The sequence below is a fragment of the Nothobranchius furzeri genome, chromosome 6 (assembly GCF_043380555.1).
Source record: "Nothobranchius furzeri strain GRZ-AD chromosome 6, NfurGRZ-RIMD1, whole genome shotgun sequence".
Taxonomy (NCBI): domain Eukaryota; kingdom Metazoa; phylum Chordata; class Actinopteri; order Cyprinodontiformes; family Nothobranchiidae; genus Nothobranchius; species Nothobranchius furzeri.
The window spans coordinates 77,293,312-77,319,742 of NC_091746.1; the positions used below are offsets into that span (position 1 = coordinate 77,293,312).

The 26,431-nt window shown below is 41.5% G+C and overlaps 1 protein-coding gene across 2 annotated transcripts; it reads right to left on the reverse strand.

Moving 5' to 3' along the window:
* Window positions 1-1,447: 1,447 nt before the first annotated feature.
* On the reverse strand, window positions 1,448-25,157 carry ankrd49 (ankyrin repeat domain 49). Of its 2 annotated transcripts, XM_015943603.3 has the most exons (3): window positions 25,030-25,157; window positions 21,333-21,569; window positions 1,448-2,470 (listed from the first exon to the last, which is right to left on the reverse strand). In XM_015943603.3, the coding sequence occupies exons 2-3, from the start codon at window positions 21,543-21,545 to the stop codon at window positions 1,985-1,987; spliced, it is 699 nt and encodes a 232-aa protein (XP_015799089.3). In that variant the 5' UTR covers window positions 21,546-21,569; window positions 25,030-25,157; the 3' UTR covers window positions 1,448-1,984. The 2 variants fall into 2 exon arrangements, with proteins under 2 accessions (XP_015799089.3, XP_054600762.2); XM_054744787.2 differs by lacking the exons at window positions 21,333-21,569; window positions 25,030-25,157 and adding an exon at window positions 3,040-4,129.
* Between the last annotated feature and the right edge of the window lie 1,274 nt (window positions 25,158-26,431).

Sequence of the window (26,431 nt, forward strand, 5' to 3'; positions counted from 1 at the left end):
GAGCAAGGAGAGCAGATATAATGATTTGCACCGTCACACAGGTGAAGAAAGTCAAACTATTTGTGCATCTTTTACACAAAATCTTCAACGTCCCAATAGATTAAGGCCTCATCTACAGTCTTTTAGATATTATTAAAGATCTGCAGATTTTGCACCTACTTTGTTTAAGGCAAGAGATTTTAGGAAACAATAAAGCAGCAGCCCATTTGGTGCACACCCACCGTTACGTGGTGACCTAAAAGAAAAACATCACTTTGCTTTTTTTTATGTTTGACTATATCTTGATCTGTTAACTTAGGTGCTTAAATAGAGACGTGAGAGAAAAGTGAAAACAATTTAAAAGTAAAATAAGAGTTTTTGGAAACGTTTTGTCGAGCTAACTTAAAGCTATTCTCATTTGGTGTTTTGATGTCATTGGTGTGTGTTTTCCCAGGCAATAGGGGGCAGTACGGTATATACCTAAATCACTGCGAGAAAGCAGTATTTTTGTGTTCAAGTGAGACCTCATCAACGGATGGTCATTAGAGTCAAAAATCCCTGGGATCACAATTTTCCAACGAGTACTTCGTCAGATCATTCAACCTCTAGCAAAATAAGCACATCAGATTTCATCACTGGCAATTAGCAAAGAGGTAAATGTGTAAAATGGCATTTATAAAAGGCTAAAATATTTTACCTGCTTGTTAAAAATCAGTAAATGCATTTTGTCCTCATGGGCTCCCATAGGAGGAAACTGTGTCTAATATGACGTCGCCCGGAGACTTAGACCCACCCACGTGTATTTTAGACTAGATGTTTATGGTTGTATGTTACAAAGCCACTAATATTTTTCAACAACTGGGCATCTTTTAATTCATTCTCAACATTTTGATGGACGTTTCCAGAGTTTAACGGTAAAAACTACACATTGTCTCTATAACATGAGCAGTTGCGGGATTTTTAATAAAATACAGTGGAGGGAAGATTGTAGCTGAGGCCTAAAACTTGTACTCGCACAATAAACACATTACAGATATGGTGTGATGCTAGATTCTTATTTTATCTCTAAAAACAGATTTTTTAAATCCGTGGTCTATTTCATTTCTTAACAAATAAGAACGTATAGGAATTTTTTTACATCCCAATATGGCCATCATGAGTGGTTAGCCAGGCTTTCGTCTCTCAGCTGCTGATTTTTAAGTTTTATTACTGACCTCTAAAACTCTTACAGTACTAATTTGATGCATCTTTCTGACCTAAAGCTTAAGAGCACTCCAGATCTCTCAGGTCTGATTAACATGCTGTTGGCTGTGCCGGTTGTAGCAAACTGCTCCCACGTGAAGGGCATGGTTTAAAATGGCACATTTTTAAATATCATCTTTAACCGCTTTATCTCTGAGAACTAGAAAACTTCTACATTTTACAGTTTTCGCTCTTTCAATTTATTTTTCCAAAAATGGACTCTTACTTTTTTCCCATTGTCCATTATAATTTATTTTCAAAAGTGCTTTTTGACACTTAATGAGATTAAAAAACAAGACAAACAACAAACAAACATCTCCCTAAGGCAACCACTTAAAACAGATTGTTTACATAAATCATCAAGAGTGAAACTACAAATAGAAGTGAACATAAATGTACTCACAATGTTTCTAATCGTTTATTATCCACTCACCAGACCAGCAAGGTACCCATCTTTGTTCAGGAATGTTAGAATTGTATGGCAACATGATTTGTTTCACCAACAAACTTCCGACACAATTCCCGAGTCTCAAGTCATTTTTACTTGCATGACCTTTAAACCATCACTAAAACAACACATTTGCTGATTCTTTTCTTGATTAATCCAAAGATTACTGAATCACATCAAGCTTCTTCCAAAAATTTGACACTCAGCTTTTGAATATCGATATATTGCAGGAAAAACTATCGCAATATATTGCTATGTCGATATTTTCTTACATCCCTAGTTTTTATCAAGTAATGCAGCTAAACTGAAAAAAGTCTAAAATGTCCCAGCAGACGGCAGCACACTGATGCAATCCTCTATCATCTCAAACAGAAAGTAGTGTGGGCCGCTACGCCGGGCCACATCAGCAGCCGACTCTCCGCTGCTGCTACGGAGTCCAGCAATCAGCTTTCGTTTTGAGAGGAGTAGCTCTAAAATGTGTGCGGAGTCCGTTTTTGAGGTGCTTGTGTAGGAAGCAGCCAGGTGCAGCGGCGTAAGCCCTCCATTGGTCTGGGCATTAAGTTCAGCACCGTGTTGCAGGAGGCTACTCGCCACCGTGACGTGGCTCCATCGGCACGCGCTGTGAAGTGGTGTCCAGCCGTCGATGGTACGAGGGTCGACCTGGGAGCCACTGGAGATTAACATGCAAACTACTTCAACATGGCCGCTGTATGCTGCACGGTGCAGTGGGGTGTAACCATCCTCGTCACAGCAGTTCACCAGCAAAGGATCTGCAGCCAGCGAATGGTGGATGGTGGAAAGCTGAAAGGATATAAAAAAATCTGGGGTCAGAATTATTACCAGACTAAAGAAACATATTTGACCTCAGAAAGATTAAGAATTATGTCCGAGTTATCAGGTTTCCACAGTGACTAATACCAAGGCGGGGATGGCCAAATGAAGAGTTTTAAAATGGTTGTTTGAAAAGTTTTATGGAGAAAAGGTAAATCTTCCTTAGGCTTCTAAAAGTTACAAGGATGTAAGCTGCACATAATAAAAACTGGCAAGAAGAAAAAAAGAACCAATCTTTCAGCATTTATTAGTCGAACATGAATTTTTATTAAAAAATTATTATTGTTCAAAATATTTTCAGTGATCTGACACTTAAAGTATCTTTCCGTAGTTTTCCCCTTTCAGAAATTATGTATGGTTCTTCAGAAATCCGCAAAAGTGATTATCTGTGATATGATGTCAGCAATACGTCTTTTTTATTTTTCTGATAAGCACACCCCCTGCCCCGAAGAGCGCTGTGCAATAGGAAACTGAGCGCTGACCAGAACTAACCAATAGCGTTAGACTACCGCTTACTTGCTTTAAATTTAAGGAAGTACCTCAGCTGATGCAGAGTTGATGAACTTTTCACGGACAAGTAAGTCTCTGAAATATAAATATATGAGAACACAACATGCCATGAGAATAATACTCGTAAAACAACACGTTTTAGCTCTGTTTGTCAGCTACAGAAGCACATTTATAAACAGAAACGTGAAGTCGCCATCTTGAAATAACGGTGTGTGATATGCTTGTCAGCCACTAGATGGTGCCATCGTATAAGAGCAATACTCAAGAAAGAAGTTTAAAGCAACTCTAACGAGTTTTTAATACTTTAAGCTATTCCTTTCTAAGCGACTTTCAGTGATTCTTGAGTAAGAAACTTTTAACAACTTATAGAAGGTACAGCACTCTCTAGCCCTCTACTAACCACAAACCGCACTTAACAGTTTAGTTGCACGGGTAGGTGCACTAGGAAGGCTCTCTGCCTGCTTTACAGCTTTTAGCTGATTACTCTTCATAACCTGGCTCCATCCTACATATCCGATCTCATTCACATCATCACTCCTGTCCACACTCTTCGTTCCTCTTCTGCTCCTCAACTATCGGCTCCCCGCCGCTCGCCTTGTCACTATGGGGAGTAGAGCATTCAGCCGCTCCGCTCCCCACCTCTAGGGATGGGTACCGAATTCGGTACTTTTTAAGGTACCGACCGAATTCCACAGTACCGACCGAGCACCGATTCACTTCATTTGAAACGGTGCCTCCTTTTGGTACCCGTCCTTCACAACGAGAACTTGCCAAGACAGCTGCGCATGCGCAAGAGCGTTATGTCATCGGTCGCTGCGAGCCAGTTGTAAACAGAGCAGCATGGTAGAAAGAACGCACGCTAAAGCTTGGGTCTACTTCACTAAATGTGATGGGTAACTGGGTGATGATGAAACCAGCGACAACGATCTAAGTGAGACATCCTCATCTTAATCTGCTCCGGTAGGTGAATAAAATGTTTAAGATAAGGTTAGCTTGATATGTTAGCTTCCGTTTCACTAATGGTGCGTTCGCTTTCTCCTCGGAACTCCGAAATTCCGACTAGAAGAACATGAACGCGCTCTAAAGTTTGGCTTCACTTCACTAAATGCGACAGGTGATTGGGTGAAGATGAAACCAGTGACAACGATCTAAGTGTGAGGCATCATCGTTTAAATCTGCTCCAGCAGTTAAATAAACTGTTAAAGATAACGTTAGCTTGATATGTTAGCTTCCATTGCCACCACTGTTATCAGCTAATGGTGCGTTCGCTTTCTCCTCGGAAATTCTAACTTCCCAGTAGGAAAAATCAAAAGAAAAAGGACGGCAAAAGAAATGAAGATACACAGTAAATTTAGTTCACAGTAAAGATGTTTGCTTCAGTTTAATTATCAGCTTATAAAACTACAAGGACGATGTTAAAATACAAACAGTTGTATGTTATTTATCGTGATATTTATCAAATATTGTTATATATTGAGAAAAATATGTATCTAATTATAAAAGAGAATTAAAATATTAACCACTCAAAAGTATCGAAAATTGGTACCGTTAAGTACCGGTATCGATTCGTAGGTACCGGGAATTAGTACCGGATCGATTCAAATGTCAAAGGTACCCATTCCTACCCACCTCTGGAATTGTCTTCCCCCGATCTACGCATCACTCACTCTCCCACTTTTTTAATCAAAACTCAAAACCCACCTCTTCAAACAAGCTTTTACCACATAGTTTTAAACACGTAGTTTGTGAATTTTAGCATCTTAGTGTTTTGACATATTTCTGTACTGTGTTTATCTTGTTTTATTTTTCCCCCATTGTTGTAACGTGTCCTTGGGTGTCCTGAAAGGCGCTGTTAAATAAAATGTATTATTATTATTATTATTATTACTCTGCCGATAGCTAATATAAAGGCTCGCAGTTAGTTCTCATTTACTGACTGTTAATAAAAAGCACCAGAAAAAGAAAAAGGTACGGCCAATGAGAAGTTAAATTGTTTACTTTAGGACACATTTTCTAACTTGTAGACCCTTGCGTTCGTCCACACACATAAACCAGCAATCACACCCCCATCCCTGAACTGAGAATAAAAATTATATGGGTAAATAAGACTATATTATTTTAAAGATGTGAAGTTCATATGCACGTCTTCAAAATACTTATTGGCACATGAATTGTGTGGCGCATGACAGCGTATCTGTTGTCAATCAAATTATAAACCAAAACTCTGCAGCGCTGTTGGGTTTTCCTTAAACCAGGAATTAGCCGACAGGTGGGTTGATATTTGTTTGATACGAACAATATCTCCTGTCTAAAGCCCTTTTGGGTGTAATTAAATGTCCCCCTTATCTGGAATATCTCAGCAATCCCTGCGCACCATTGTGCCGCTTTTATTGATAGTATGAATTACTTTAGCCATCTTAGACTCCATATGACCACTTCTTTAATTTATTTACTTTTAACGTCAGCCATGATCATTCTGTGGCTCCACAGCCCACCGCCGCAGCAGCGCGGTGCTGCTCAGAGGCAATAATACATTTTTTCCCGTCACACCCCAAAGAGTGGATTTCTATCTTGGTTGTCATGGTTACTCGTGAAATGCCACCGTAAACACGTTTATTTACAAGCACAATAATCATAACAGTTTGCATTGTCCGTTTGTGGTAGAAAGTGGGTGTGTAGGAAGCGGCACGTGATCCAAAAACACCTCAGCACATTTCTGGGACAGGTGTGAGTTCTTAAGCTGAAACTGCGTGGAGACGAGCACAAGCAGCGTTTTACAGGTCACAAAATTAATTTGCATAGGTGATATTTAGATGAGTTTGAGGTTTGGTAAGGATTCTATGTAAAGTTTTATGAATGAGGCCCCTGGTTAACCAGAGCATACTGGTATTTGATTAAATACATTCAAGTCCCATCACTCTCACCAAAATTCAGCTGCATCATATTAAAACTGCAAATTCAGGCCCAAATTCACTAAGAACGCCCTGCAACTGTTTATTTATTTAGCCTTTTTTTTTTTTTTACACTCGCTTCTGATAGAATCAGACAGAAATCATGTTCGGGATGAGATTTCTGAGGCCTAGTCCACACGTAGCCGGGTTTTTTTTTTTAAACGAATATCCGCCCCTCCAAAAACTTGCATCCACACCACCTCGTTTAAAAAAAAAACTGTCCACATGTACCTGGATAAATACGTTGTCAAGGACATGCCAGACCTGTAGGCGGCAGTACTTCCCCCGTTCTTAACCTCGTCCTTCGTCTGTGGTCTTCCGCAAGGAGCAGTAATTCCGCTTGCAAAAACAAACAAGCAGAAAGCGCTTGGACAATTGATAAAGCGAGCGCAGCTCTGAGGGCATCCATGCTGTCGGCTAGTGTAAAAACAGGTCACACACGTGATGTCAGCATTATTTTTGTCGCGGAAAGTGACGTTGCGGACCTTAAAACTCCGGTTTTGTCTGTCCACACGCAGACACCCAAAACGGAGAAAACGCAGATCTTCACTTTGGCCGAAGTTTTTAAAAAGATTCGTTTTCGTGTGAAAAAACTCTGTTTTCGTGTGGATGACAGGCCAAAACGTAGGAAAATATCTACGTTTGGGCAGATCCCCGGCTACGTGAGGACAGGGCCTGAATCAATAAGTGAAATGTGTTTTTCAGACCTAAGATTATATTTTCTCATGTAGACTAAACACAATTAAAATGAGTCCTCATTGATTTCTAATCCTATGATGATTTACTTTCAGATGCAACAATGTCCAGCTGTCATGATAACGAGCCTTTGTGTCAGACTTTTCCTGACATGCCTGCCCTCTTTTTGTTAACAGCAAAGTCTCATTTTTATATTTTTCCCTCCTGGAACAAAAAAACCCCCACAAATAATCAGGAGACTGTAAATATTCAACACTAACTGCTTACATGGAAAACACACGCACATGCACGTACACACAGGGGCAGGTTTTCCTGTAACTACTTGCAAAAAATGCACCAGAGGCAGAAAGACGGGGTGTGGCTGTCAATAGTTACACACAAAGTGTCTCTTTGCAAAGGGTTTGAGAATGGGCCGTTCTGCTGCATAAAATACTGTTCAATATGGGTCTCAAACTCAAAATGATCATCAGAAGTAAAACACACACACACACACACACACACACACACACACACACACACACACACACACACACTTCCAAGCAGACAAAGTACACAAAAACAAGAACATTTCCAAGTTGTGAATATTTTCTAAATACCTGCAGGTAATGTTGTTTAGCAGCAAACAACCGTGGCAAAGGGTATAATGCACATGGTTTACTTTGATCAAATTAAGTCTCTTTGCAGATTAATTAGCCATGGGGGCGATTTAAAAAAATGCTTTTTTATGCATTCAAAATGATCTCTGGGTGCATTCATCGAGTTCAATGTGTGTGTGTTTCTGTTCATTACCTCCCAGCACGCAAAGGCACACTGCTTCTTTACTTCAAAAACACAGGGTTACTAAACCTTACAGCTTCACAGTAAAACACATTTGATCTATTCGGCAAGTTTCCCGTCTTGTTAAAACAAAACAGCAATACTGCCAAAAACTCTTCTTTTTCTTTCAGGGGTCGCTACAATGAATCATTTATCTCTGTTTAGTCTTACCTTCTGCACCCTCTACCCTCACACCAAGTAACTTCATGTGCTCTGTCACCACATTGATAAGTCTCCATCACACTTCACACAGACACTGACATTTTTCTCCACCCATTCCAACTTGCCTACACACACTTCTTCACCTCTTTTCCACTCTCCATTGCTTTGGACTGTAGACTAGGTACCTAAAGCTCTCATTTTCTTGTTGTTTCAATGAACATGGTGTGGTCCTCCCTGTTTCAGAGGGTAGACATTACCAGAGGACGTGGGGGTGGGAGACTAGTAAAGAAATCTAAAAAAATACGCAATCACCATACAACTGCGATTGTTTAACTGCAGTTGCTAAAGATTTAGCTCTGCAGGTTGGTCTAGCCATGCTACACTGTAGCAGATCTACCATTGATTGTCAGCCAATCACAGTGCTCTGTGTTTGTAGAGAGACATTTAGTATCCTTATGCTCCATCATGTCCCCGAGGTCCTCTGACCATGGCCTGCTTATGACATTTTCACATCTGGCCTGGACTGATCTTGGTAGCATTGGCCCGCCCCCGCGTGGCCAGGTTTTGTTCACATCATGATCTCTGTGGTTCATGCAGCCTTCCCAAAAGCATGGATGTTTCCGAGCATGTGGGTGGGGCAAATGATGCACGTAGCAGTCTGCGGTATCCTCCTTAAGTTAGTAAACAAAAGCGGCCATGAGCAGTGCTACTTTTGGAGACTGATAAAAAGCACATGGTTCCTAACAGCAGTCAGACAAGACGTTTACCCCACTGCATCCACTGATAATGAATCGCGCATGCAGGAAGTCACTGCTGGCTGATTTTAAATGGTAAAAATGGTAAATGGCCTGTATTTGATATAGCGCCTTCTAGAGTCCTGGAACCCCCCAAGGCGCTTTACAACACAATCAGTCATTCACCCATTCACACACACATTCACCCACTGGTGGGGATGAGCTACAATGTAGCCACAGCTGCCCTGGGGCGCACTGACAGAGGCGAGGCTGCCGAGCACTGGCGCCACTGGTCCCTCCGACCACCACCAGCAGGCAACATGGGTTAAGTGTCTTGCCCAAGGACACAACGACAGCGACAGACTCAGCGGGACTCGAACCTGCAACCCCCCGATTACGGGGCGAGCACTTAACTCCTGTGCCACCGTCGCCATTCAGAGGCTCTAGGTAGGTGTGAACTTCAGCCGGCCAATCAGTCAGTAGTAGACGTTGGGTCTGCTCCGCACAAAGCTGACTTGTGGGGAGTAGGTTGGAAAAAACATTGGCTGAGCATGGAAATCACACAATTAACCTGCCAGGACTAGGCTGGGCTGACCAGGAACGCACCATTATCGTCCCAAACACAAGACTCAAAACATAAGGAGACGGAGCCTTTTCTTCTGTGGCTCCAAGACTGGAGCTCTTCCTCTGACACGGAGATCAGTAGACCTAGTGGCTTCATTTAATCAGCTCAGGACTTATCTTTTAAAATATGCTAATTTTTAACGTGATTTTGTGTTTTCTTCGTGTTTGTAGCACTTTGTGACTTCATTTGAAAAGTGCAATAAAATGTTTGACCTACTTCCATAAACACATGCTGGTAGAGAAAGCAAAGTCTGTGAGCTTTTTATAACTATACTCATGACTGACTTGTACAATTATTGTGAAGTCATGTTTTTAAACAAATATTCAACAGCTGATGGCCTGTTGTTGCTGCCTAACAGCCCGAGAGCACAAAGGAGGAGTGCATAAAAGAGAGGAGCATGGCTGAGGAACCACCAGCTTGGAGCAAGGTTCATGGAGCCACCGGTGGAGATTCGTACTGGCCAAAGGAGCCACAGCAGCAGGCTGGGACTGCACTGAAGCGCCTGAAGGCGTGTTCCGCACTCCAGAGTACTTTGGGTGGGGCAAATGTTTCGCCGTACTTTGATAATTCTTCCCGTTTTAATCTTGTGTGTTATTGTTTGTGTTTTATGGTTTAATTTGTACGTGCAAAAGATTTTTCACAATTTATGTTATATCTCTAAGGCTTGAGCCGTATAAAACCAAACTCCAGATTAATTCTGCAGTAAGTTGGAAATCACATCCAATTAAACAATCACTTAAACTAAATTACATTAAATTAAATCCAGAGATGTGTCTCTGACAAATGTTGTATTCCATGTTGGGTTCATCTAAAAGCAAAAGACAGCTCAAAAAAAGCAAAGAAAGAGCCGCACCAGTGGGAGAGATGAAATGACTGGTAACAAAGGGTCTAAATGCTGCAATTAAGAAGAAAGCAGAGAGAAGAAAATATAATAGAAAGTCTTATAACGAAACCGTTCAGATGGTTACAGCACTAACCTGGCTGCTGTTAAAGAACAAGACCCAGTGGGCAACATCAGCATTTTTATGGAAAACAAGGTTTATACTAGAAACAGGTAAAGATCATCTACTTTAATGGTCGGATCCAGTTTCAATCAAAAACGCCTTGGTGGACATCAACAGTGACTTACGTGAGAATTGAACAGAGGGCAAAAGGGTTGACAGATATATTTTTTGCTGGTTTAGCCTGGCTTCTACTAGTTAAACCCATTTACTCAATGGAAGATTTAGCACACCTAGCCGCAAAGTGTGCTCCTCACTCGACTCGCAAGATCACAAAATCCCTCGAGTTTATGCCGTCCGCCATTAAACCAATTAATCCACTGCCAGGATTAAAGCAATGAAAAACACCGCTAAACTTCTGGAATGATGCAGGGAGTAAATAAGCTGTTAGGTCTCTTGTATTTACGTAATCTATATAGAGAGACACTGCATCACTGCAATAGACTTTTATTTATAAAATTACCGGGGGTTTTACACTGAAACCGTGTGCGATTTCCTGTCTAGCCCTATGTTAACTACGGAAATTGTCACATCCCAGAAGCAACTTACGGCAAAAGCAGAACCCGGTCCCATCTTTAGCAGTGCGGCGTACCGCTTCTGAGCGCGCCTGAATATTGCCGCGTCACGGCTGGTTTGAATCACCCCAATTGACTCTAATGGATTCTGAAGGAGTGACGTTCCTCTGCCGTTCCACGCCGCTGATGTTTCCAGTGTGCAGTAGGCTTTACATTCTCCCTGCTGCTTTGTTTACTGATTTGACCAAGTCACTGACTTTTCCAGAATTCAGCCTGCTGGATTTTTAACATTATGTCATAAATAGTGTTTCACTTAAAGTAGCTTTACGGAGTTTAATACTTTCAGAAATTATGTATGGTTTTCCAGAAATCCGTAAAAGTGATTATCTTATCATGTACAGTGATATAATGTAAACAATATGTCTTATTTTTGCTAAACACGTCCTCTGCCCCACAGAGCTCCGTGCAATAGGAAACTGAGTGCCGACCAGAACTAACCAATAGCGTTAAGACTATCGCTTAGATGCTTCAAATTTAAGGAATACCTCGGCTGATGCAGAGTTGACAAACTTTTCCTGGACAAGAAAGTCTTCAAAATATAAAAATATGAAAACACAACATGACATGAGAACAATATTGTAAAACAGTGTGTTTTAGCTCTGTTTGTTGACTACAGAAAAATATTTATAAACAAAAAACGTGAAGTCGCCATCTTAAAAAAACTGAGCGACAGACTTTTTGTGTGATATGCTTGTCAGCCACTAGATGGTGCCATTGAATAAGACAAATACTCCGGAAAGAGATTAACAATGGAACTAATTTTAAAAAACTATAAAAATCTGGGTCTACACCAGTTTCTTTGTCATTGGCTGGGTCATGGGCAGGAACAGCTGCTACTCTCACACTGGGAAGACGGACGACATAAATATCTCATAACATTAGCTACGCTTACATGCTCCAAATTTACCCTATTTCATTCAAATCTTGGATGATCGGAAATCCCAAATCTCTGTTTAGATGGACACTAACTGAAATGATCCGATCATGCTGTAAGTGTATATACACCAAGTATCCATTCAGATTAAATTGGTTGAGAATGTTTAGAGTTGTCTTTCCCGGAAACTCCATCTTGTCTGCATATCTTTCCAGTTGCATTTTATTTTCTTATTCTATAGCTTTGTCCGTTAACTTATGTTTTTTTCTGTTATGTACCTTTTTTTGCATTTTTACCTGTATGGTTTTGATTTTTACTGATCACTGTAACTAAGCTACAGGCTCTGCCAGAGGAGAGGAGAGCAGAATAACTTCTGTTTACTTGCCACCATGTTTTCGACTTTCGCAGCTACAAAGGCGTGGAGACGTCACGCCAAAATTGCACACATGCGCAGTGGGCATTATACTTCTCCAAGTATCCGAAAGAGTGTGTACATGAACGTCAATCAATCGGAATGATGATCGAACAAACCACCTCTCAATCGGAATGGAATTTCATTTTGATTGGCTCGTATCGGATCAGAATATTCCGACTGACATGTTTACATGAAGAATTTTTGATCTGACAGGGCATTCCTTCCGATTACTTGTGTCCAGGTAAACGTAGCTACTGACGCTCATCGTGCTAAATAAATAACATCATTTTAACACAGGAAGTCTTACTTTAGAACACTATCATTAGTATCTAGCAATTCACAATAGTGGACAGTAGGGTTGTCACGGTAACCGGTATAGCGGTAAACCCCGGTAAAAAAGTTGACAATAAAAATAACCGTCCAGTTTTTAAAAAACTAAATTATCTCAGTGGGTTTACCGTGGCCGCGGTTTAGGCGCGGTGACCCTTACCAGCCACCGTCGCTTCTGCTGAAGTTCCCGCGGCGCGCACACGCACTTTTTAGTTTGCAACCAAAACTTTGAAGCTGAAATAATGGCCGAAGGAGGAGACGGCAGCGCCCAGGACATCCATCAGCCCTCAAAGAAGACTAAATCGGAAGTATTGGCATATTTTGGATTTCTGAAAAATGCTGAGGGACAGTTAATAGAAGACGGCTATCCCGTTTGCAGAACGTGCAGGAAACAAGTGTCTGCAAAAGGCAGCAACACTTCGAATCTAATGGCACATCTGAGTGACCATCACCCACGTCTCTACAGCCAGTGCAAGGTAAGTTAACATTAGCATTTTAGCTTAAATGCATGACGTGAGGACTTTTGGTTGAGGGAGACTGCAACGAGTCACTATATACTGCAGCCGCAGCGTCCTCTGCCAGCATTTAAACCGTGTCACGGACACCCTGTTGCTGGATGAAGCATCTTATTTGTTGATGATGAAGAGAAATATACAATTAGTTCCTTGTCATTGATTTGTTTACTTATTCAATGCCATTTATACTTGAACATTTGGATTTTATTACATAGTGTAGTAGTTATTTTAGTAATTTGTTTAAAGTGGCTATTTATTTTAAATACATATTTTTTAAGGTTGACTTGTACAGTGCTCAAGTCAAGTGTGGACTGGAGTTTTAGATTTTCATTTTGATAATGAAGAAAACAAGAATATGAGAAAACAAGTGGTGTTTCTTTGATTTGTTTACATATTGTTTATGTTTCGAATGTTTGGATTTGTATAATTTAAACCTGCACTGACTACTGTAACATGTTCCAGAAAAATAAGCTAAGTGTTCCTTTACTTGTGAAAAGTTGCACTTTTGCTAAGGCTTTGTGTTATTTTAGGTTTAATAAACACTGTTAAACCTTTTCAGAACTATTTCAGTTTGTGTAGAACAGGACTATCAATGCTTTCTGAACATATGCAACACCGTTTAAAAAATACCGCGATAATACCGAAAACCGTGATAATTTTGGTCACAATAACCGTGAGGTTAAATTTTCATACCGTGACAACCCTAGTGGACAGTAGGGATGGGTACCTTTTGGGCCATTCCCATCTGTACCGGGTCGGCCCGGGCCGGGTAGCCCCAGTCGGCCCCAGCCTGGCCCGGTTGATTCCACACATCCTTGCCTTAAGCCCATGTGGGCTGATTCTACCCACCAATCAGAGGCTTGCTCTAATGGAAGGTGTGAATGGGCTGATTCTACCCACCAATCAGAGGCTTGCTCTAATGGAAGGTGTGAATTTGCTGTCAGCAGTGGGCGTATTGGCCCTGGTCGGCCTGAAGCAGTACCCCTCGGGAAGAGGGCCGAGAATGAGCCTTGGTTGGCCCGGGAAAATTCCAGGCCACCCAGATATGTAAACAACCTACGCTACCCGGCCCGGGCCGACCCGGTACAGATGGGAATGGGGCTTTAGACATTTGAATCGATCCGGTACTAATTACCGGTACCTACAAATCGATACCGGTACTTAACGGTACCAATTTTCGACACTTTTGAGTGTTTATTATTTTAATTCTCTTTTATAATTAAATATATATTTTTCTCAATATATAACAATATTTGATAAATATCACGATAAATAACATATAACTGTTTGTATTTTGACATTGCCCTTGTAGTTTTATAAGCTGATAATTAAACTGAAGCAAACATCTTTACTGTGAACTAAATTTACTGTGTATCTTCATTCCTTTTACCGTCTTTTTTCATTTGATTTTTCCTACTGGGAAGTTAGAATTTCCGAGGAGAAAGCGAACGCACCATTAGCTGATAACAATGGTGGCAATGGAAGCTAACATATCAAGCTAACGATATCTTAAACAGTTTATTTAGCTGCTGGAGCAGATTAAAACGATGCCTCACACTTAGATCGTCACTGGTTTCGTCTTCACCCGTCACATTTAGTAAAGTGAAGCCAAACTTTAGAGCGCGTTCATGTTGTTCTAGTCGGAAAATCGGAGTTCCGAGGAGAAAGCGAACGCACCATTAGCGAAACGGAAGCTAATATATCAAGTTAATTATATTTACCTACCGGAGCAGATTAAGATGAGGATGTCTCACTTAGATAGTTGTTGCTGGTTTCATCATCCAGTTACCCATCACATTTAGTGAAGTGGACCCAAACTTTAGCCTACGTTCTCTCTACCATGCTGCTCTGTTTACAACTGGTTCGCAGCAAGCGACGACAAAACGCTCCTGCGCACGCGCAGCTGTCTTGGCAAGTTCTTGTTAGGATGGACGGGTACAGAAACGAGGCACAGTTTGAAATGACGTGAATCGGTGCTCGGTCGGTACTATGGAATTCGGTCGGTACCTTAAAAAGTACCGAATTCGGTACCCATCCCTAGTGGACAGTAGTGCGCGTCCTCCAAAGTGAAATATAAAAACACTAATACAAAATAAGTAGAATAAACATCACATTCATCATTTCCGGTAAATCATAGTCAGTCCCTGACTTCCTCATATGAACGTTAATCTTACCTGGTAAAGTTAAAGTCTCATTAGTCAGCACGGACTAGTGAAATCATTTCTCCGCATTCGACCGATCTCCTGGGGAGCAGCGAGGTGCAGACATGGCTGCACATGGGAACTATTTGGTGGTTCAATCCCCTAATGCAACCCCTTAAAGATGTGTGTCATGCAGGGAGGCATTGCAGTGTTTCCCCAAGGCTCAGGCGTGGTCCCCCCCCCCCCCCCCCCCCCCATGGACAACACACGCAGCGAAACGGTCTGCTCTTAGTCAATCAGAGGTAAGATATTTGCCCATCATGACTATAAATAAGAAAGACTCATAATCCTTCTGTCCCCCTTTAAAAAACTTCTACTCCATGAAACAGGAGCACCAGAGCTTTGATTTTCACAGAAAAAAATCTCGTTGATACCAGAGAGACCACAGCAAACTTACAGATTAAAAAATAAGAAGCTGACAGCTTTAAAACCTGTAATGTCAGGGTTGTTTGGAGTTATGTTGTTAAAAGGAATAGTTAAAAACAAAGATTTTACCTCAAGGATTTTAATGAAGTTATTTCAATCACTCGAAGAATCTTTTCAACCTGAAAATCAGCAACTTATTTAATATGTTTGTGTGATCAAACATGGATTGATGCATATTCACGTCCCCTGTTTTTATAGAAGTGAGAAGTAATTTTTAAACTAAGGCCTGTTCATCAGTAGCCATTTTTCAACATTGTGGCTTTGCATTAATTTTACTTTGTAATTGAATCACAAAGGGTTAAAATGAAGGCAACTGGACTTCTTTGGTTTCCTTCTCATCCGAGGAGCTTTGTCAATTCTAACTGGAATATGGGATAGTCAAGCTTATAAGCTGTAGCTGTCTATTGTTTTTTTAACAAGCAGAAACTACTCTGGGTATCCTGTCTCTCCATCCCTGATGAGTGATTGGCCTCTATAAGCCTCTTTTATAAGACAGACCATTGTGTCATTACAGAGTGATAAATCAGAATTTGTGGGTCTCGTAAATGCGGCAAGGAGCAAAGGGGAAAGGTGATAAAACTCGATTCTGATGTGCTTAGCCTCGTAGTAATATTGCCGCATGAGCCCCTCGCCTCTGACAGCTAAACGTGTGTCAGCCCCGCTAATCCCTTTGGAGCGACTGGGGGAGACCCCCCCGTAATGGAGGGAGGTCGCATTAGTGACGTATACTGCGCGCCGAGTGCCGGCCGGAAAGGATATAAACACAGATAAACATGGCCTCTCACTAGTATCTTTCAACCACCTACAACATGGCAAACTGGACGGACGCTGAGACCATGGAGCTTTTGACCGTTCAAGGGGACGAACAAATTAGTCGCCTTTTTATGGGGTTGGTGAGGCAGCCAGTTGTTTGACAGAGTGGTGAAAACACTGGCTGAGCGTCAAGCGGGACAAAAAGCAGGTCACATCAAAGCTAAAGGTCCTGAAAAATAAATTTCATCAGTCTGACATGTCTTCCGTCTGACGCTGAATGCGCGACCCTGTACGTCACATGCGGGGGGGGGGGGGGGGGGGGCGCCCAGCGACCTCCCTTTATCTCGTCTTGGTTTGAGAGGTGCCTGATGGCAGTTTATTCTAGCTTCAGCTTTGCTACTATAAATGCCAAAATCCTCCCCAGGGAGCCAGGGCAAATCTAGTTTTGCAAACGCTATGGCCCTGGAAAAACAACTTATGAGAGGGAGTCGTGTTGATTGCAGGAAGGTGTGACCTAGACTGAAACTGCTTTGGAATGAGATTCAAAGCTGCATTATAGGTAATGGAATGGTGAAATCTAAGCCCCCCCACCCTTATTTAAAGTGGTATTTTTTTTTACGTTTGACATAGATATCTTCTTTTAGTCCTCTCTCAAGCCAAATATCTTCTCTTAACTTAACCCACCTTGCCTGCCGTAGCAGCACTACTACAGTTGTCTTTCAAACTGTCTCTGCACACAATTGGACAATGCTACGACCAATGACAGCAACAAACAATACGACATTATCATAATGATGGAAATCAGTAGCCTGGCAATAATAAATCTATTATTTAGTCTGGTAACGCTCCACTGATGACTCTCGGTCATGGACCGGGTTCTACCGTTGTCTTACAATCGATCTCCGCATGCTAGTGGACAATGAACAACATGACGTACTCACCACAACGGATGTTGGTAAATGAGGTAGTCCGCAGTTGAAGAAGGTGAAAACACATCCTTCTTCTAAAAAAATAACTTAAATCTATCTGCTCTTGATTCTAATAAAAGTCCCCAAGTCTAAATAGTCCTAAATTTATGTAAAAGCCATTTCAAATGAGCTGTCGCCATCTTGTTCCACTCTGTTGCATCATCCCGCCCACCAGGCGAATAGAGGGCCCTGATTGGCTCACAAAGCGGATAAAGCTCTGTGATTAGTCAGCAAAGCAGATAGAGCGTCATGACTGGTCCACCATTTGGACCAATCACAGCTCTAGACAGTCAGGTCCATAAATATTGGGACATCGACCCAATGCTAACATTTTTGGCTCTATACACCACCACAATGCATATCAAATTAAACGAACAAGATGTGCTTTAACTGCAGACTGTCAGCTTTTATTTGAGAGTATTTGCATCCAAACCAGGCGAACGGTGTGACCCCCAAATTCCACTACCTCCGCTCCGCTCCGACACGAACACCGGAGCAAAATCGGTCCTGTTCTAGTCAATCAGAGCAATTCCACTACTGCGGCTGTGCTCCGGCAGTGCGGCGCCGTGCGCCGCCCTCTGTTCCGGCGTCCGGCAAAAATAGAATCGATCCTATTTTTGCCGGACGCCGGAGCACCTCCGCAGTCAATGGACAGAAATCACAAACGCCCAACAGGAAAAGGAGCAAGCAGAACTTCCGTTATTCACAATACATCGATAAACAAAAGGCGTTTTTTGTTTCATATGCACAGGTTTAACAACTTTTAACAACTATCAGTGGCGGCTGAAGTTTAAATGCACAAAAGTAAGCCATAAATACAGTTTCCACTATCAAAGTAGTCACACTTTGTTGATCCAAACACTGCTGATCCCTCAACACAAATGATGGGCAGATTAAACAGTTCATGCTGATGCTTCTCCCACACAACGGGTGTTTGGATCTAACTTCCGCGTTTATTGCTCGGACTGTATCGCAAGATCTCGAAAATCCCGCGCATGCCTGTTTGCCCACCTCAGGTCTCCGCACCGGAGCGGAGCCGTTGTAGAGCGGGTACCAGTAAAAATTGAGTTCGGAAGCGAGCGGCTGCGGAAGGCGGGGGCGGACTGGAGCGGAGGTAGTGGAATTTGGGGGTAAGAATTACAACAGTTTGCATATGTGCCTCCCACTTGTTAAGGGACCAAAAGTAATGGGACAGAATAAGAACCATAAATCAAACTTATACATTTCAATACTTGATTGCAAACCTTTTGTAGTCAATTACAGCCTGAAGTCTGGAACACATCACCAGACGTTGGGTTTCATCCCTGGTGATGCTCTGGCAGGCCTCTACTGCAACAGCCTTCAGTTCCTGCTTGTTCCTGGGGCACTTTGCCTTCAGTTTTGTCTTCAGCAAGTGGAATGCATGCTCAATCGGATTCAGGTCAGGTGATTGACTTGGCCATTACAAAAAAGTCCACTTCTTTCCCTTCAAAAACTCTTTGGTTGCTTTTGCAGTATGCTTTGGGTCATTGTCCATCTGCACTTGAAAGCGCCGCCCAATGAGTTCTGAGGCATTTGGCTGAATATGAGCAGATAATGTTGCCCAAAACACTTCAGAATTCATCGTGCTGCTTTTGTCAGCAGTCACATCATCAATAAATACAAGAGAACCAGTTCCACTGGCAGCCATACATGCCCACGCCATGACACTTCCAGCACCATGCTTCACTGATGAGGTGGTATGCTTAGGATCATGAGCAGTTCCTTTCCGTCTCCATACTCTTCTCTTCCCATCACTCTGGTACAAGTTGATCTTGGTCTCATCGGTCCGTAGGATGTTGTTCCAGAACTCTGAAGGCTTTTTTAGATGTTGTTTGCCAAACTCTAATCTGGCCTTCCTGTTTTTGGGGCTCACCAATGGTTTACATCTTGTGGTGAACCCTCTGTATTCACACTGGTGGAGTCTTCTCTTGATTGTTGACTTTCACACAGATACACCTACCTCCTGGAGAGTGTTCTTGATCTGGCCAGCTGTTGTGAAGGGTGTTTTCTTCACCAGGGAAAGGATTCTTCGGTCATCCACCACAGTTGTTTTCCATGGTCTTCCGGGTCTTTTGGCGTTGCTGAGCTCACTGGTGCGTTCCTTCTTTTTGAGAATGTTCCAAACCGTTGTTTTGGCCATGCCTAATGTTATTGCTATATCTCTGATAGGTTTCTTTTGTTTTTTCAGCCTAATGATGGCTTGCTTCACTGATAGTGACAGCTCTTTGGATCTCATCTTGACAGTTGACAGCAACAGATTCCAAATGGAAATTGCACACTTGAAATGAACTCTGGACCTTTTATCTGCTCATTGTAATTGGGATAATGAGGGAATAACACACACCTGGCCATGGAACAGCTGAGAAGCACTTTTGGTCCCTTAACAAGTGGGAGGCACATATGCAAACGGTTGTAATTCCTACACCGTTCACCTGATTTGGATGTAATTACCCTCAAATAAAAGCTGACAGTCTGCAGTTAAAGCACATCTTGTTCGTCTCATTTGATATCCACTGTGGTGGTGTATAGAGCCAAAAATGTTAGCATTGTTAGCATTGTGTCGATGTCCCAATATTTATGGACCTGACTGTGTTTGAAACCCCTCCAGAGAGCTGTGATTGGCCAGCCAGAATGCTGCTAGGGGCTACGGAGGTTCCAATGGAGCGTTCCTAGACAAAACTATGCAAAGCAAGAATTTGGTCAAGGCTAGGCTAGTAAATTAGTCAACAGTCCACATTACACTGTTGAATAGGTAGAAGAAGTACCTCTATCTGCAAATATCTGGGAAAAAAAAGCCCAAGCCTAAATCAGTCAAAGTTGATACCAAAGCCGTTTCAAACTACATATTCACAATACAGTCATTTTTGCTGTTTTGCTCAGGCACATTATCCCGCCCACAAAACTGATCAAGCACTGTGATTGGCCCATCAAACCAATAGAGCGCTGTGACTGTGTGACAACCAAGCCCCCACAATGCAGGTGAAAAATTGAGGCCAACGTGGAAGTGACAAAAATTGCAGTTCCACCCTCATCCGCTGGGGGCTGGTGTCAGAAGCGAGCAAATCCTCATTGACTCCCATGTTAAAAATACCCATTTCACAGCAGAAATAAACATGTTTACAGCCTGGTTCCAAAACATGTTTTTTGTTTAAATGGTTAGAGCTGTTGCCTTGTAGCAAGAAGGTCCTGGGTTCGCTTCCCGGCCTGGGATCTTTCTGCATGGAGTTTGCATGTTCCCCCAGTGCATGCGTGGGTTCTCTCCGGGTGCTCCGGCTTCCTCCCACAGTGCAAAAACATGACTATTAGGTTGATTGGTCTGTCCAAATTGTCCGTAGGTGTGAGTGTGTGTGTGCATGATTGTTTGTCCTGTGTCTCTGTGTTGCCCTGCGATGGACTGACTCTCTGTCCAGGGTGTACTCCGCCTGATTGCACGTTGACCGCTGAAGATAGGCACAGATAGGTCTGTCATTTTAACTTTTAAATCCCGTTATTGTCCCTTCCTTTCTGAACATGAGCCAAACTCCCCAGGAAGGGTCGTAACACCACTCGCCTCAGGCACATAAGTGACCAAAACAAAGCACTATGGAGACACTCCGTCTCCAACCACCTCTCAGGCAGCAGCCTGCACTCCCAAGTTCTACACGTCACCAGAACATAACCAACCGCAACACAATTAAAGCAGTGTTATACAAAATGGAAGGCCTGTAGTGTTTATTCTCTTACAGTACCAGTTTATCAATTTTTTTGAGGAATTTATTAGATTTTTTTGGTTTTTATTAACTGTGCAATAGAAAAATAATCATTTCATTAATTGTCTAAATAGTCATTAGAACAGTCGACTATTCGATTAAATATTCGTCAGAATAATCGTTTTAAAAATAATCGTGTACCCCCAGCCCTAGTGCCTGCTGTGGTCTTTCTAGATTTCTAGGTTAGTGAAATATTGTAATTATCCACAATTTTACTTTGATGTAGAATAAAAACCAGAAATAAAATAAATAAATAAAACAGCTAGGTTTTTTATGTTCAGTCAATTTTTAATATTTTGACTGATTCAGATAGATAAATGCATGTTTTTAATTTCATTGTTTATTTTTTAAATAAAATAATGAACACAGAGGGAATCCATGCTGAGTTTCAGGAGAGTTTACGATGATGTGGATAATAAGAACAGAAATGTAAGCCTGCTGAGAGATAATGACCTGGGGTGACAAGGCTTTACCCAATCCAACCCTGCTTAAAACGAGGCGGACACTTACGCGGTTGTTTTCTGCTGCCCAGAGAACGAGTTCATCTGGTTTGTCCTTGAGCGCTTCCTCCTTCTTCTGATACCACTCCTCACTGCGGTCCCCCTCTTCCACATCGGTGTCCTCGTCCTTGCTTGCCGTCCACGAGCTTCTGGCTCCTCTGGGAATCAGGAGTCCATGTGTGTCGAGAAGCTCGAGCTGGTTGAAATCGTCAGGAAACTCCATTCCCGGATGACTCTGTCGATGGAACTACAAAGAGAAGAGAGTTGGTAAAAACTAAAATCTGAACTGGAGGGAAAAGTTTGAAACGTTATACTTTGGCACAACAGGCCAAAGTAATATAAACATTTACTTTGAGGTCTTCCTCCACTGAAATGGATAAAAATCAACTTGTGCTAATTAGTATGTCCCACCTAGTGTCTTGTGATCATATCCGAAGCATTTTGGGCTTTTAAAATGTAAACTGCCTCGGGGTGTCTTTAACGGAGCTGTCAATCCTTACCTGGATTTCTGAGGATGGAGGCTCATTTAAAAAGGTCCCTGTGTGGGCCTCTGTTTCATAATGTATAAATGTGTCATGAATCTAGATGTCGGACAGATCGTTTGTTTTCCTCAAGCTCCTTTTGACAGAAATATGCCACGCGTGTTTAGTTATGGTCAAAAGTAAGTTTTATTTTAGTTCTTCCATTTTATACATGCTGCGTCTTCAGATAAACACGATTCACTTAAGTCTGTTATAAGCAAAAACTGAGCTATCATTCAAAAGCAGAAGAAGCAACATCCTGATAATTAAAGACAGTTATGTAACGGATCATCAGCAAATGGGAGGTTTTCTAAAAACAAATCTTTGGGCTTTCGTTGCTCTGAGAGATTCAGGTGTGTGTCGACAAGATGTGAAGGAGGAAAGGCTTCAGAGATGATGTTAGAAAAACAACTGATGCTGCCCTTTAAACCGGGGAGGGTTGTGGTGTTATTTCCAAACTGTTTAAAGTCGATTACTAAGCAGAGACAATAATCATTCACAGGAGATAAACATCCCAAGGAGCTGCTATTCTGAGTGGGCGTGACCCTGGTGTCAGATAATCAGTGTAATATTCAGCAAAACTGAAAAACTACAAAAGAACTTCTAATTCTCTTTCAGCATGTTAAAGTGTAAAAGTTTTAAAGCGTAAGACTGAACCGATTTGTTAAGGTGGATTATCAGAAAAGGCCAGTTCCTCTGAAAGCATCATAAGAGCAGGGCTCAGGCTTGATATGGACATCGCAGTAAATAACTCCTGTGAAACAATGTATTTTGGACAGATGAGACCAAAGAGATGTTTAACCATAAGACACAAACGATCTATCCCTGTAGTGAAGGGACAGAGATGAGGGCTTGTTTGGTAGCCACAGGTCCACCCTGCAGCTTCTAACTCAACCATGAGTAACAAAAGAAACGTCTCCAAAACAAAAGTCATAAACTAATACGATTATCCTGTGTGCGACTCAGCACTTGCAGCGACTTGGTTATAGACCTCAGCCAGAATTTAATTCTATAGTGAACCATTAAAGCTCTCATTCACTTTCCAAAAAAGCTTTGGCGCTCCTGTTTCTTACTCAATATTATTCATGATATTCAATTCAATTCTGTTTATTTATATAGCGCCAAATCACGGCGCTATATAAATAGTCGTCTCAAGGCACTTCACTAAGGCCTAGTCCACACGTAGCCGGGTTTTTTTTAAAAAACGAATATCCGCCCCTCCGAAAACTTGCATCCACACCACCTCATTTAAAAAAAACTCTGTCCACACGTACCCGGATAAATACGTTGTTAAGGACATGCCAGACCTGTAGGCGGCAGTACTTCCCCCGTTCTTAACCTCGTCCTTCGTCTGTGGTCTTCCGCAAGGAGCAGTAATTCCGCTTGCACTTTCGCGGAAAGTGACGTTGCGGACCTTAAAACTCCGGTTTTGTCCGTCCACACGCAGACACCCAAAACGGAGAAAACGCAGATCTTCACTTTGGCCGGAGTTTTTAAAAAGATCAGTTTTCGTGTGAAAAAACTCAGTTTTCGTGTGGATGACAGGCCGAAACGTAGAAAAATATCTACGTTTTGGCAGATCCCCGGCTACGTGTGGACAGGGCCTTAGTAAACGTTCCAGTACAGTTCAGTTCATTAAGCCATTCAGTAAAAAAATAAATAAAAAATCCTATATAAGGAACCCAGCAGATTGCCTCAAGTTACTAGGCAAACATGTAGCTTTTAACAGGAAAAAACCTCCAGATACACACACACACACACACACACACACACACACACACACACGCACACACGCACACACACATATGCCAAGTAGTATTTCTATAGCTACATTATGATTTCTTAGTGATTTAGTATAAGATCTATTTCATTGTCTTTATCTTAGTGAATCTATAATTAATTCAACAGGTAGTAGCACATTCCATGTCAAAGAAAGGAAAATTGTTATTATCAGGGGAGGGAGAATGTTAAGTGGTTAGCAGTAGTGTGCCAGCTGATGGCTCCCTCCATGAGGCCACCACAGCTCAGCAGAATACCATTGTAGCTTCTCCTGAGGAGAAAAACACTTGCCTCTGATTGGCTAATAGGAGTGCAGCTCTTCCACTGCCTCCATTCACTTTTCTGTCTTGGGTAAAAATTGCAACGTTGATGTTTTATCTCTGCAAACAACACATGGAGCTCTGCCATGTTGTGGAATTGCTAATGCTAATGGTTAACTTCTACTAGCCCAGATGTTCTCTGCCCTCTCCTGGACGCTAAATATATATGAGCCAAGATGGGTGACTCCATGAATACAAATTTACAGTGTGATGTAAATCTGATTGACTTTTTTTAAGGTCAATTGTTTCCATATTAAATTTCTTTATGCAGTTACTGCAGGAAATAGAGATAGAAGACTATTTTCACATTTAGCCTGCATGTGAAGCTCAACGTAAAATTTAGCATTTCAAAAATAACAAGTCTTACATGTTTCTCAGTGAATCTGGTCTTTTAAAGAGCAGTGGATGATGCATTTGCAACATACGATGATACTGAATCCCCTACAGCATTACATACAGGTGCGGTCACACAGAAGATGAGAACATCCAGGTGTTGCAAATAAGGTGAGTTTTAGAAATCTGTGTTGAAATCAGTTGCAAGAAAAAAAATGCAAACCCTGCAAATTTACCGGTATTTTACGTGAAAGTATTAGCTTTTCTCTTTTTATTATCTCTGAAAATATGACACTTGGAATAAAACGTCTAACCAAACTGCTGGTGCCACTGGTGTGTTGATAAATTACTATCTGATGTTTCATTGATTATAAATTATAAAGCAGAATGCAATAATTTAATGTAAATGTTGTCATTATACTTGTAATAACAATAATTTCTTTTAATATGAAAGAGTGGGAAAAATAAGGCAGTTACATTCTTAAATAACAGTTCTGTCTGAAAATAAGAGCATTTAGTGTTTAAAATTAAATTATATTTATTTTCATTGCTCTCAATTCCATAAAACAGAAATTAAATCGCTATGATTGTGAGATGAAACAAACAATAAAGTGATCGCAGCAACGGTACAGATGTTTATGCTAGCAGAAGCGAAATCAAGCGTCAAAAGCAAAACAGAGACGTTAAACGTAGAGCTATTACGCAGAATTTCACCGTCATATTGAAGCCAAACTAAAGAAAAATCCTGATTTACCTTTACTCTGATTATGTCGGTTTGTTTGTAGATAACGTAGTTCACTCTGGACCTTCAAATGTTTCACTAGCATATGCTTGAACGAACGAGCATCATGAGTGAAGACGCATTGGAAATGTAGTTTTTAAACCAAGGCTGTTAGGGGAGAGTTACTCTGTAAAAACAACAGTACCCAAGAGCGCTAGCGGCTGTATTCTTCTTCGCTGGTGTCATTTTTAGTTGTTCCGTTGCTGCTTGCGCTGGGTTCTGCCACCTTTTGCTCATCTGGGCCGTTTCTACCCCACCCCCCATGTTTGAGCTCGAACTTTTCGCTGCTTCTCGTCAGTCATCAAACACGAGCAGGCTGCATTATTAAATGTTGTGAAGTTGTTACGCTCTCTAATTTAAAAACAATTTTGCAAAGAAGAAGAAGAAGAAAAAGAAGGAAGAACTGATTGCATGATTGTGTAAAAATTAGACAAAACTAATCTTTATTTCAGATAGTCTTGTATAAATTTGCTATAACTGCAACTGCTCCGTTTGAATGACCCAACATTTAAAATGAATCCCCATTTCTAATTATAACAATCCCAATCCCAGCATAGTTGCATTGAATCACTATAATATCAGTACAATCCTCATCTTATCAGTCATAACATTACAGCAGCTTCAAAAACGATTTCACACAGATCGTTTTTAGAATATTTTCTCTTCTCCATTCTTTGGGACTTTTGTTAAATTGTTTTTAGTATTTGTTGCCCATGTTTACTACCCATATCACTCTTATTTACATAAATTCATCCATTCATTCCTGATTTCTCTGTATTCCTGTATACATGTAGTCTGGCAAGCCAGACTAAATAAATTTATTATTTAGTCTGGCCATGCTCCATTTACGGCTCTCGGTTGTGGGGCGGGTTCTACCGTTGTCTTTCAAATGATCTCCGCATTCCACTGGACAATGAATGTGACATACTCTTGTTTCACTCTGTTGCATAATCCCACCCACCAGGCATATAGAGTGCCCTGATTGGCCCACAAAGTGGATAAAGCTCTGTGATTTGTTCACTAAGCAGATAGAGCACTATGACTGGCCCACCATTATGGACCAATCACAGCTCTTTATGTGTTTGAAACCCCTCTAGAGAGCTGTGATTGGCTAGCCACAATCCTGGTAGGAGCTGCTGAGGTTCCAATGGAGCATGCCTAAACTTTGCAAAGCAAGAATTTGGTCTAGTTCACTAGGCTAGTATACATGTATTTTTGCAAACATTCGCCATTTACTGAAAACATTTATTATGTTTTATTTGCTCAAATCTGTCATCAGTTTTATTTCCTTTTATATCTTCTAAGCATTGTTCTTTGTTTGAACTAACTCTGAGGCATCTTGGCTATAAGTTGGCAAATGAGCCATATCCTGGTG